Here is a 13,785-nt window from a genome sequence, read left to right on the forward strand (position 1 = left end):
ATCACTACCAAAAAACAGAAAAACACAAAAGAAAAATCTTTCAGCAATCTAGATTGTCAGAAGTGTTTATTTATAAAAAGTAGAACAGTACAAACTAGTCGGTAAACAAAGCATGGAGCACAAACACAGAAACCCCAGGAGCCTCAAAAAAGGGGCTGTAACCAAACCCTAGAGCACTACTCAAAGATCAAAGTAATAAAAAAGAAAAATATAAGCAAATCTCAGGGCAGAAAATGTAGAGTGTCACCGATAAATAAAAGTTCGAAAAGGGATAAATTTTTTTGTTAATATCACCAAAAATACTGGATATTTTGGTCAGATGTACAGTGACCGTCATCAGCAGGTAGTCCGATTGAGTGAGAGGCAAATCTGGCATAAGGCCTTATTAGGATTGTATAAAAATAATGTCAGTTCACTTGTTGATAGATAAGTGTATCTATCATCCGTCCATGCGTCATTCCTAGGGTAGAAGTAGTCATAGAACTAAGGGATGAAAGAATTGGATTGATTTTGGACTGATGCGTGACAGACAACGTCTACTGGACTTGTGTTCAATATATATGGTATATATATATATATATATATATATATATATATATATATATATATATATATATATATATATATATATATATATATATATATATATATATATATGTGTGTGTATAACATTTTGCTTTGTTACCATGACTTGCAACTTGCACATTCAGTAATATTGCCATCATCCTTCGCATGCGAAACCATCCGGGTTCGGTTATCCATCTCACTATGGTGGGTCTTCTTAGCTTGTAAAACTGCAGGGTGTTCAAAATAACTAATAGCACCCTTTAGGATCAGATCAAGTTCTACACCTTCTGCGAGTGATCTACTCAAAAAGTTCAGAACGGGGTTAAACACCAATTTTTCAGCCATAGTGGTAACAGTTCGTGGTAACGAACTGCAGTAACGAGCGACCCGGCTCAATAGTAACCGAAACCCTAAAAAACGGAATTTTGGTACCAGTAGTTACATCAAAAGAATCATATTTTTATGCTGATTTTAAATAAAAGTTTCATCAAGTTTAGTCTTGCCCATCAAAAGCTACGAGCCTGAGAATATTTGCCTTATTTTGGAAAATGGGAGGAAACACCCCCTAAAAATCTTAGAATCTTAACAAAAATCGCACCATCAAATTCAGCACATCAGAGAACCCTGTTGTAGAAGTTTCAAGCTCCTATCTGCAAAAATGCGGAATTATGAATTTTTTGCCAGAAGACAAATCACGGATGCGTGTTTATTTGTTTGTTTGTGTGTTTTTTTCCCAGGGGTGATAGTGTCAACCCAGTGGTCCTAGAATGTCGAGAGAGGGCTCAATCTACCGGAAAATTAAAAGTTCTAGTGCCCTTTTTAAGTGACCCAAAAAACTGGAGGACACCTAGGCCCACTCCCCCGCTTATTTTTTCCCCAAGGGCACCGGATCAAAATTCTGAGATAGCCATTTTATTCACCATAATCGAAAAACCTAATAACTATGTCTTTGGGAACGACTTACTCCCCTAAAGTCCCCGTGGGAGGGGCTGCAAGTTACAAACTTTGACCTGTGTTTACATATAGTAATGTTTATTGGGAAGTGTACATACGTTTTCAGTTTGTTTTTTTTTGGTTTGGAGGGGGGAGCAGTTCAGTGGGACTACGTGGGAGGATCTTTCCATGGAGGAATTTGTCATGGGGGGAGAGAATGTCAATGAAGGGGGCGAAGGATTTTCTAGCATTATTTAATAAAACAATGAAAAAGTAAATATGAAAAGTTGTTTCAACTGAAAGTAAGGAGCAGCATCAAAACTTAAAACGAACAGAAATTATTACGTATATGAGGGGATCACCTCCTCGTAATACCTCGCTCTTTACGTTAAAGTATTTTTAGTAATTTCAACTATTTATCCTACGGCCTTTGTGATTCAGGGGTCATTTTTAAGGAATTGGGACAAAATTTTAGATTTAGTGTAAAGAGCGAGTTATTGACGAGGGGGTGAACCCCCTCATATACACAATAAAAACATACGAATATAGAAGTTCGTTTTATAAGTTAATTCGTAAGTTATGTGTATTTTTTACTAATGAAAACGTTCTTAAAAAATTAAAAGTTCTAGGTGCCTTCTTAAGTAATCAAAAAATTGGAGGACAACTAGGCCTCCTCCCTCGCTCCTTTTTTTTATCAAAATCTTTTGATTAAAACTATGAGAAAGCCATTTAGCCAAAAAAAACTTAGATACAAATTATGTTTTAATTATTCATGTGCGGAGAGCCAAAATCGAAACATACGTTAATTAAAAAACGTTCAGAAATTAAATATAAAAAAACAAGTTTTTTTAACTGCAAGCAAGGAGCGACATTAAAACTTAAAACGAACATAAATTATTCCGTATATAAAAGGGTTGACCCATCCTCAACTCCTCACTCTTTACGCTAAAGTTTTTTATTGTTTTAAAAAGTAGAGTTGTGAGAAAGCGTCAAACTTTAGCGTAAAGAACCAGGAGTCAGGAGTCAGGTGTTTCAGGAGTCATTATTAAGGAATTGGGACTAAATTAAAACTTTATTGTAAAGAGTGAGGTGTTGAGGAGAGGGCAATCTTCTTTATATGTGTAATACTTTTTGTTCGTTGTAAGTTTTAATATTGCTCCTTGCTTTCAGTTGCAAAACCGCTCTTTTTAAAATAATGCCAGGAAATATGGCCCCACCTCCATGGAGAAAGCCCCTCCCCACGGAAATATTCTCTAGACAAATCAATCTGGGTGATAATTTACCCCGGACAATTACTCTTAACCACTCCGTGCGTAAAATTGAGACGGAGACGAGAAAGCAAGACGTATGAATTTTGTATAAGAATTCTGGTAAATTCCCCAAGCGTATTATTTTCCCTGACAATCTCACTCCCGGGAAACTTCCCTCCTCATGAAAAATTCCATCGTGGAAAAACAACCATCAGAGAGTTGCCCTCTCTCGGATGGTTACCCTATCGACATACCCTATCGGATGAGCCCTCATCCGATATTCTAAGACTATTGGGTTGATACAATAACCTCTGAAAAAACACGCATCCGTTATCTTTCTTCTTGCAAAAAATACAAAATTCCACATTTTTTAGATAGGAGCTTGAAACCTAAACACTAGGATTCTCTGTTACAATGAATCTGATGGCGTGCTTTTCAGTAAGTTTACTTGACTTTTAGGGGGGCTGTTTCCCTTTTTTCGAAAATCAGGAAACTTTTCTCAGGCTCGTAACCTTTGATCTCTCATTTCTAACAAATCAGAAAAGAAACTTATTCAGCTCATGTGGTTTTTTGCTGCGGCGAGTTGAGTTGTCAATAACAGGAGTAGTTGGTAACAAAGCCACTGACAAAATCTGATGCTTTTTGGGCTTTTGTTATTGTTATGCGTTTTTTTTTTAGAATTACCCTGTATTGGTAGCAGTAATTTGTAGGTTGTTTTTGGTTCAGCTAGGTAGCATCATACTGCCTTTTGCGCTGGATTCACTAGAGGTTGTTTACTACTACATTGTTACCACCATTCTATCGCTGTTAAAACCGCCGAATTTTTGTTAATACTTTTCGTCCAAGCACTAGCTAGACTTTTTGTTTTGAGACCGTCCCTGAATGGGATGGGAGGATGCCATAAGGAAAGATTTAAGGGAAAAAGGAACTTCTTGGGAGTGTGTAAAGAGGGAGTTTTAAATAGATTGACATGGAGAAGGAGTTTACTTAGCTGTGTTGACATCAGGCGGCTTGGTGCTGCAATGAGTTGTTAGTAGTAATGGTAGTTTTTGTCGAAGTACCGACTGAAGAAACTTTTGATAAAAATTCCCCTATATTGCAGTCTCCCCTCTGGACGTGGCATTTCTTTCATTTCCCAGGGAATTTAATTGGTTCAAAGGAGATTACTGAGCTTTTGAGTCGACTTTAGCTGGTGCCATGTTCTCAGAAGCAAAATAAAGCCCCCCTTTCTAGAATTCTGAAATAGTTGTCCAAAGAAAACTCTTCTGATCTCCTTCAGTAGGTTATTTCTTTTTTCTGAAAATAGATCTCCATTTCTCACGGATCTCATTTATTTGTAATTTATTTGACGTCACTCTTATCGACTTCATTTGATTTTGGTTCTCAAGAGAACTCTCAAAATATCCACAAAAAGTTTACTGTGATGTATTGACAACTGTTTCCTAGATAAAGATGAAAAAAAAAATGATTAGGTTAGTCGTCAAATCCGCATTCTTACGGTGCTTCATAGCAAAATTTGCAGAAAGTAAGCGTCTTTGGAATTATAATTAAATTTTCGAAGCAACAAAGATACGGTAACAGTAAAGAGAACCAATCTCTTTTCCTAATAGAATAAAGTCACAAATTATTCTATACTCTTCTAAACCACCTTCAAACATAGAAATGCCCTAAATCTAGTCAGGACCGCAGTTGGGAGACCGGTTCTGGGGACATCAAAAATATTTGGGGGGGGGGGGAAAGAAAAGTCTTGTACAACCATCGTTTCTCTAAAAAATATTTGACTTTCAAACAAATTTTCATATTTTATGTCGGAATGTAGTTTCTGTAGTCCCCTCTCCCTGGCTATAGTCATAATCATATATTTATACATTGTTTATGTAATATGTTTAACGTATAATTAGAAAAATTGCTTCTGCATACCTATTTTGCTGTTTTGGATTTCCTTTGTTACCCTTTTAATTACAAATATTGTTTGTTCAAGTAAACCAAAAAACTTACATTAGCAGTTTGCGAATGGAATATTTGGAGTTTAACAATGGATATGATGAATGAGAATATTAATCAACGTCAATAAATCCAATATTCTTCCCATCGATTTGTACCCATTATTTTTGCACTTATTCACTTTTTTTCGTCGCTTATACTAACAATCTTTGGTATTGCTCTTTCTTCTAATCTCAAATAGATTGAGCATATTGGTATTGCCAACAAGGAAGCCAACGTCTATCTTGCTACCCCGCATGTACACAGGAATTTTTCCTATGGGTAGGGGGGAGTAAATAACAAAAAAGCTATTTCACAAATTGATTTAAAAGTACAAAAAAAATCCAAAAGGAATAAGATTTCAAGAGGGTTTGGGCCCCGAGGCTCGGCCTGTACGTGCCTTTATCCGCTACTTAAGTCCGTCTGCAAAGTTTGTTGTCCCAAATCTCTTGCTCTATGTTTACACATCTATTATGTGGATTGTTTCTAACTACGCCGCCTCCATTCTGCAATATGGCCACACTAAGGAAATATGTGAAAAAACTTATTCTCTTTTGAAAAATTAAACATTATAAGTTATTTTTAAGAATCGGTATCTTTCAAAGCTGCTGCCCAGAGATGGAATACCCATTCCTTGCATTTGCTTGTAGTAAGCCCTTACTCTTCAATACGGTCCCCAAGAGTGACTGCATAGCTCAAAATTTACATGAATGTCCAAGTTTACCAATACCTTTGTCCCTAGCCTAAAGTATAAATAATATCTTAACTTATCTTTCCCTCCCTTTGATATCTCCGTTCCTGGAAGCTATCATTCATGAGGGAGCTATCTATCAATTCATAATTCCATTTTTACTCCAGGCCTATGTTCATTTAATTCTGGAGTTTTAATTGTGTTTTTTCCCAATTTGAATATTTTTATCTTTTAAATTGTTTTTCCTATTTCTTTAATTGTTTTTAGACTGTGTTTTTCACAGATTGTTTTAATTAAGCGTTGGGAGCTTATTAGTTTGTTATGCTATTTTTACATATGTGGCAAGAACGGAGATTTCGGTATGACGTTTTAATGACTGTGAGAGATGATTTTAGAGCAAAACTTCACCTTGCTAAACATCAGAAAATCTGTGTTATCCCACAAGTTGTAGACTTAGGCAGAAGAGAATGTAAATATTACAGGTGAACACACATTCAATTTTATTGCTGGTTAAAAATCACAGAGTCATAGTAAAAGTAAATACCCTGGGCCTAGGAGGTGATTTCTAATAGGTGGAGCATGACTGCATGACTATATTAAGATCACAGTTACCATGCGAAACCACCATAGCTATCATCAATTGCAACCATAGCTACAATTCTTGAATAAGCTTCAAGCTTCAATCTTATCTTGCTTGACTGTATTTCTCCAAAACTGTTTTTATATTTGTGGTTACTATGGGCCGTGGTTCGTTTTTTACCAAGTTGCAACTATTGCCACGATCATGAAAATTTTGCTTAAGATGGTTTAAATTGCTTAAGACCTTCCCCATCCATGAAAGGTTGATAGAACGTTAAATATAATCAAATGTCCACAATGGTGAAAGCACCAATAATAAGAACCTGTCATAGGATTCCTCCTAGAGAATTTGGCATAAACACAGGAAATAATACAAAAAGCGAACAATACCAAGGTTTTGTGAGAAATCGGCTTTAGCCAAATCTTAAAACGAGGGCCAACTGTAGAAGACCTAGAGCATAATTTTGTCTCAGTTCAAGCAACAAATAATACAATAATATTACTAATTTGGCTTTCAATTTATTTTTTTTACTTTGAGTTGTAAAGGGATTCATAAATATTGTCTCGTGCCATCTTTGTTTCTTTAGCTCAATAGTTAAAAGGTCTGATCCATACTCAGGGGGGATGGATGGATTTTTCAGAATATGATTTTTTCAGAACAGTTAAACTTTTAAAATTTTATTAGCAATAAAAATTTTCTTTTTTTTTTAAATAGGAGTAAAAAGTCTTGATGATGTGGTTCTGATTTTGATTAATGTATGTTTTTCCGACTACGTTTTTAAAGAAAGTTTATGCTTCTCTAAGAAAAAGCAAGTTTATATATACTATTCTAAGAAAAATTTCATGTGATTTCAAAGCCTAGCTCAGTCGATTGATAGATCTGACATTAATAAATCTGACACTAATAATAGTTGGTCTTTTGGTACAAGATAAAGCTACAGTGAAAATGCTTTTATCAAACGAAACATTTATCTTCAAGTCAATGTTTTTTCCATTTATGTGCTACTTATTCATAATCTTTACTGTGTCCAGTCCTGCCATCTTTGTCCCTCTAATTCTGCCTTGTCTCTATGCCACCCAGAATGTCTCTGTGCATCATGCATCTTAAGGTACATGAAACTACCCAATGAGTACCTCCTTGAATGTCATTTTTAGCAGTACTCTCTAATTAACAGTTAGTGTCAATGTTTTTTTCATGCATTTGTTACTTATTTATTATTAAATTCTTCTAAAATTAGATGGGATCGATTTAAATTCTGGGAGTCACTTTTCAATATTTGAAAACGGGGTTTCCAAACTCGAGAAGACAAGAAATAAGAGCACTGCAATAAAAGTGTGAATATTTTATACCTCTGATCTCCTTATGTGTTCAAGTTTATCATGTGCTTCAAGAAAACATAACAACCTGTATTGTTAAAGTGTTAATGTTTTAACCGCTAAATTAAATTCTTTGTTTGATCCATTGACTTATTAACTGAATAAATACCCAGTAATAGAGAAAAAACAATGTTTTGTTTAAAATGGTAACACGCCATGACGTTACCTTAGGAATTAGTTTCTTCAGTTGACAAAACCTGCTTTCAAGAATAAGCTTTCAAAATTAAAATAATTTTTTCTCAATGCCAACCCCCCCCCCAACCTTATTGACAACCCTGTTAGCATTGATATATCCCAAAAATGTCAAGAAATCAAGAAAGAATTGTCAAACAGCATCTATAACAAAGAAAAAAAGTGTAGCGTATGCTTTTTTGTGCGGAGCAAAGAAAAAAAAATTATATCCGCTTCTCCCAACCAGAAAATCATAAAACCCTTAATCACTTGATCGCGAATTCCCTTAAGCGAATTCCCACAAAACATCCTAATTTCTGATACCGCTTGAAGCACAAAATACCGGTTCTGCTGTAAGTAAGTATAAATGTACGAGTACTTATTCATAATCATTGACTCTCCAATTCTACCTCTTCTTTATACCTCCTTGGGTGTCTCCTTGCCTCCTACCTCTTATTGTAAACAAAAGCACCCAATTAACACTTTTTTATGAAATTAGACGTATATTTTTACTGACGAAATTTGTCATATTATTTTACAGACTCGAATATTGAAGAATACATGGAAGATCCGGATGAAGAGATCCTAGAAGCGCCGTCAGATGACTTATTTAAAAACCACGTATTTCTTCGTAAAGAAAGGCTAGATGTTAAGAAACCAGGTCCACACTATCGTGTTAACAACTTTGCTTTTGACGGCTTAAACGAGGTAATATCCGTGCTCCCTTTATAAATGCTGTATTTCCTTCTGGGAGGAAGCGACCTAGAACCTAATTTGTGTTGACGGAGTCAGATAGATTTGACTCCGTGTTGACGGAAGTCAAGACCTTGTGTGCCTAATACGACTAATGTAAAAGTGGCTATGACTCGATGCAAAAAAAAACCTTTGGAGTTCCAATAGCCCTTAGAAACTGTTGAATAAATAGTATCATTTAAAGATATCTTGCTACTCAAAAAAAAATGATACGAACAATATGCTGATATAACGTTCCTTATAACGTGTCAATCAGGGTGAAGATAGTCCAAAAAATAAATTCATTTTTCTATAAATTTACTAGCTTTGTGGGGGAGTTTTCCCTAAACTTCAAGCTTAATATTTGAATCAATGTCTAGCAAAAGTTTCATCAAACCCAGGTTTGGATTACTAAATTTAATCAAAATATTCGTAAACATTTTTTTTTTGTAAAAAAACCATTTAAAAACCATCGTTTGTGGCTATTTTGCCTTAATTTGTTTCGCACCTAATACATGCGATGTACTGTTATTTTAATATAAAACTGAATAATGGTGTTAGGAGGCAGATATTCACTCTTTTGAAATTCCACTCTACAATTTTGTTAAATATAATTTTTTGGAGCCAAGACCCGGGGAAAAGCGCATTACAAACAATTTAAGGTTTTATCATCTATTATTCAAATATCAAGCCCTAGAGAGGATGCAATATGACGCTATAGCCCTCCCAAAATAACAGTCACTGGTACTTTTATTGGATTCCGGTATCCATAAAATTCGTGTCTCAGCAATATTTTTCAGAATCACAGCTTGATGGCTGAAATTTTGCAAAAAACTTCAAGAAAAGACCTTTAGTTCGGTCAAAATTTTCCAGATCATATTTTCTAAAGTATACTTGAATTTGTGGCCTTTTTGAATCTAGGAAGAAAGTATCCTTTCTGCCCAAATGTCCTAGCCTTATTGAGCCTTTAGACAAATTATGAATGATTTTTGGGGAAAGGGGAGGGAGGTAGAAATTGATATCTAATTCCTCTCAATTCTCCTATTCCTATTGTTCCCCTCCTATTGTGAAATTTTTCTCAAGTAGCAGAAAATAGTATATTCACATGCCTAATGGCACAGAAGTGGAAAAGAGGAGGCAGGTCCAGGTCTTTTCATGTGGCAGCCCCATCAGGAAATTTCTTTAGGGAGGGAGGCAAACAGTCCTACTAGGAAGTTTGTTTTCAGTGGTTTTAAATGGTAGAATTTCTCGTTTCCCATTTATATGAAATGCTTCAATGTATTTAAACATATGTGTACAACATATGTTGTAATACAACATATGTTCCATAGAGGAACTTGCTAGCTACCATAGAGGAAGCTACCATAGATGAACTAGCTTAGAGGAAGAGGATTAAATGACATAGCTACCATGTGGCAATCTCAGTTATAGAGGAAAGTTTTTTTTTGCATTGATACTCAGGTTTAAGTTACAACGCAATCAAAATTGCCGATAAAAATGAGTTACTGAGGAATACCCAGTAACAGTGCGTGTACCTATTTTCAATTCTGGAGAATATTTTTGTTGACTCAGCATTAATAGCGAAGATCGAAGATATATATTTGAAGTTATAAAAGATGGAAAATAACAGAGAAAATAATTGCGTTTTCAACCGAGTCTACTTTTGCAGTGTAGATGAGAGATTATAGGCTACTCAACGAAGAACGCGAATCGTACGGGACTTTCAGTCAACATACTGAAGAGGTACAGGCAACATACTCACCACCTGCTTATAAATAACTTTACGACAAAAAGTTTTTTTTTTTTAAGTACGAGTAATTGAGCAATAGGGGAATGGTAAAAACTGAATTTTTAATGCATATTACATCAACGCCATCTACTGAGTGTACCAGACAACAAATAATTCCGTATATTAAATTGCCAACAGCGTTGATTTTATTGAATATTCTTAGAGCCTTTTTTTTTAAACCGGATTGTATTTCTATTTGACTTAATTCCTTTGTAAATTCAGGGAATTTTTTCCTTTTTAACATTATTAAACTTTTCGATGCATTGATTTCTTTGATCTAATCATCTTATTTTATTTTATGATTACTTAGTCTGAAGCGCGAATTTCGCCCATCCGGGCTTGTTATAATTTTTTTGAAATAAATTTTATCTAATAAATAAAATAATTTTTCTGTGCTTGTTTTCAAATAAAACTCTTTTTGAATAAAAGCCACAAAATATAAGCATTATCTGCATAATCATGTTACAGGGCAAATCGAGCTAAGTTTAGCTCTCATGACTGTGACTGGGAACCAAATGTCCTTGTAAAGTACTCAGGACTATAAAAAGGACAATATTAAAATGTATGTGTTTTTTGAAGGATTTTGTTATATGATAGTTTAATCCGATTCATGAATAACAGTGAAGAAATAAATTAACCGCACCACTTGATGCTGATCAAGACATAGCGATGGTAATTTACTTGCCACCAGCCACCTCTCAATGACCAGTGGACAATTTTCAAATAAAAACTCTGAATAAATCAAACAGTCAAGTCATATTTGGACCCCTTAGAGGCCATTTGAACCAATATCATACTCACGAAAGCGGAAGAACTTCGGAAAAAAGGTGACTTACTACTAGCTTTGATCTGAATGTATCTATCTAGTAAATAATTAAATAAATAACTCTGGTATAACCCATTTGTAAACAATAAAAAATTTTCAACGTTTGTTTCTTTACTTGAGCAAGAAGAACGTTCTTAATTATATATTAGAAAATCTCGTTTAAATCGGTTTCAAACAAAAATATTATAGTGTTTGATAAAAAGAATGTCTTTTTGCATTTTCTTGTATTAATCTTTTTTAAGAGACACACTTGTGGCTGCACAACTACAAGATTCAATCAATTTGATGCTTAATCAAAAAAGTAATCAGTGTAGCTTGTGAAGGTCTCACTTTTTGAGATTTGCATATAATGATATATTTTGATTTTTTTGTGATGACTATTACAGAGGAATTTCCCCTCTTGGGGAAATTTTCAGAGGAATTTCAGTACCTTGGATTTTAATTGAGGAATTAGTTCAAATTGCTTACTATCTTCAAGGAGAAGCTTCTAGTAGCTATGTTAGTTTTACGTCAGTAACTAACGGCTATTGGGACGGACGAAAAGCATGCACATGTCTGCTGGCCTCAGGCAACTAACGTGAGGAATTACGTGGCAACTAACGTGCCTAGCCTTAGAGAAATTTAATAGGAGTCTTCCTGTGTATGTTACCCACGAGACGTCTAACTCGCCTTGGTTTTCGATCAAAAAAATGGTTTTACTTATTGGAGTAGAATTATTGGTAAAGATGCAAGATGTGTGCAGGGGAGATGTAAAAAGTAGAACTGTCGAGGTGCAGGATGTTCTTTTGCAAATGAAAAAATTTGGAGAGAATGGGAAGATAAGTCTGTGAATTATTACTGAAATATTGAAAGCGACGACAACAACATTGGTAAAATATGGTACTGAAACGTGGACGCTTCAAAAGGCGGAAGAAAATTGAGTTAAATGTTTTTCAGAGAAATTGTCTAGAGATAATCCTTGATATTCGCTTGACTAACTGTATATCAAACATTCAGATTACGGAAAATTTAGTTTGATCTAAGGCTATAATGAAAGAAAGATCCAGATAGCTGGTCCATGTTTACAGATGAATGATCACTACTTACCAACTGCTTACTTAATCCTCATGCCAGGATGGCATTGAGAGCGTAGTCAGCCCTCTCTACTTGGGAGGTCTGCAGCAAGAGTGGAATAGGGGTCATCATAAAGAACTTAAACGAAATAAGCAGATTTGTTGGCTTCAGGCTGCTTGTTCCCGCAGTGAGCTAGGTAGTAGCAGCTGTAGTAGTAGTAGTAGTAGTAGTAGTAGTAGTAGTAGTAGTAGTAGTAGTAGTAGTAGTAGTAGTAGTAGTAGTAGTAGTAGTAGTAGTAGTAGTAGTAGTAGTAGTAGTAGTAGTAGTAGTAGTAGTAGTAGTAGTAGTAGTAGTAGTAGTAGTAGTAGTAGTAGTAGTAGTAGTAGTAGTAGTAGTAGTAGCAATAGCAGCAGCACTCTTTTTACATAGAATTAAAAATCGCCGTAACATCAAGCTGACTGAGGCCAATACGGATTTGCACGCTCCCTCTCAATTCCAGTATATTCGAAGCATTATGGGATGGGGTAGAGAATGAAGAACCCCCACGAAGCAAAATTTTCCTGTGTGGTTATTCATCTGAGGCCAAACAAAATGCAGGTCGTCCCCGGGAAGATTTTATAAAGAGGATTGAAAGCAAATTCAAATTTCATGGAACATGGTAAAAAGTGAAACCTTCAATAGACTGAGACAGAGATGGGGCGTGCTAAACTTTGTTCGCTGTAGGTGGTTTGGTGCTACAGTGAGTTTTAAGTAGTAGCAGTATCATCTAAACGGAGTGATATTACTACTACTTAACTTACTGTAACAATAAGCATCTGAGGCCAACAGATCAGCGCAGGCTCCAATATTGGAATAAGCGCACGCTTATTCCAATAACCGTTAATTCCTCACGTTAGTTGCCTGAGGCCAGCAGACATATGCATGCTTTTTGTCCGTCCCAATAGCCGTTAGTTACTGACGTAAGACTAATATAGGTACTAGAAGCTTCTCCTTGAAGATAGTAAGCAATTTGAACTAATTCCTCAATTAAAATCGTAGGTACTGAAAAGGTTTGCTAGAACCGGGATTTTGACTTGGGATAATAGAAAAATTTATGAAGTTTTTTTTCATGTTAAAATATCCGTAATTTTCCTAATATTAAATTTTACTTGCCTTATATTTATGTGAATTCGGTATAAAACAATATAAAACTCAATTTAATATCCGTGTTTTTCCTAATCATTTTTTTTTTTGCTATGGCTGAGAATCAGCATTGTCAGCTTCAGAGAGGCGCCCTTTATGGGCATTGCCAAAAATTTTTATTAGAGGCCAAACACTTCCAGCTTATTGTTAGGGTTTTACTTTCTTGTGCTTGTTAGAATGGTGGTTCCCTTCCTTGCAGACGTATGCTTTGCATACGTCTTCATATTATGGTAAGCTGAATGGTGATAACTAGTTTAGAACCAATTTTTTGTCTGCCTTTAGTCATGAGATACTTCTTGGGATTCTAGGTCTTCTCTTTAAAGGAGTAGCCCTCCTGCTGGATCTATATCCTTCCTTTCTGCCCTGAGGTTTGAAAATTTGGGATTTTCAATCAAACCATGCTTGTGATTGTAAATATAGGATGTTTTCTGAATCTTTCAATTTTTCTAGTAATATTGAACTAGCTTCAAGGCTTCAAATTAGGTTTTACCATTTTTACTTGATGGTTTTTATTTATTTACTTTTTATTATATTGTTTTTTTTTTCTTTCCAAAAATTGCTGCTTTCTTTGCAACTTTATCTATATTTTTTTCTTCTTCCAAGTCTATTTACCTATTTGTTATACCCTTCAATTTTGAGGGAACTAAATAGA

At 35.1% G+C, this 13,785-nt stretch overlaps 1 protein-coding gene across 1 annotated transcript in view; it reads left to right on the forward strand.

The window, feature by feature from the left end:
- The window catches only part of LOC136026953 (uncharacterized), a 280,140-nt gene that overhangs the window by 116,851 nt on the left and 149,504 nt on the right, over nt 1-13,785 (forward strand). The window contains exon 9 of the mRNA XM_065703812.1: nt 8,093-8,259. Within this exon, the coding sequence (XP_065559884.1) occupies nt 8,093-8,259 (167 nt within the window). The remainder of the gene's footprint in view (nt 1-8,092; nt 8,260-13,785) is intronic.

The sequence above is a fragment of the Artemia franciscana genome, chromosome 5 (assembly GCF_032884065.1).
Source record: "Artemia franciscana chromosome 5, ASM3288406v1, whole genome shotgun sequence".
Taxonomy (NCBI): Eukaryota; Metazoa; Arthropoda; class Branchiopoda; order Anostraca; family Artemiidae; genus Artemia; species Artemia franciscana.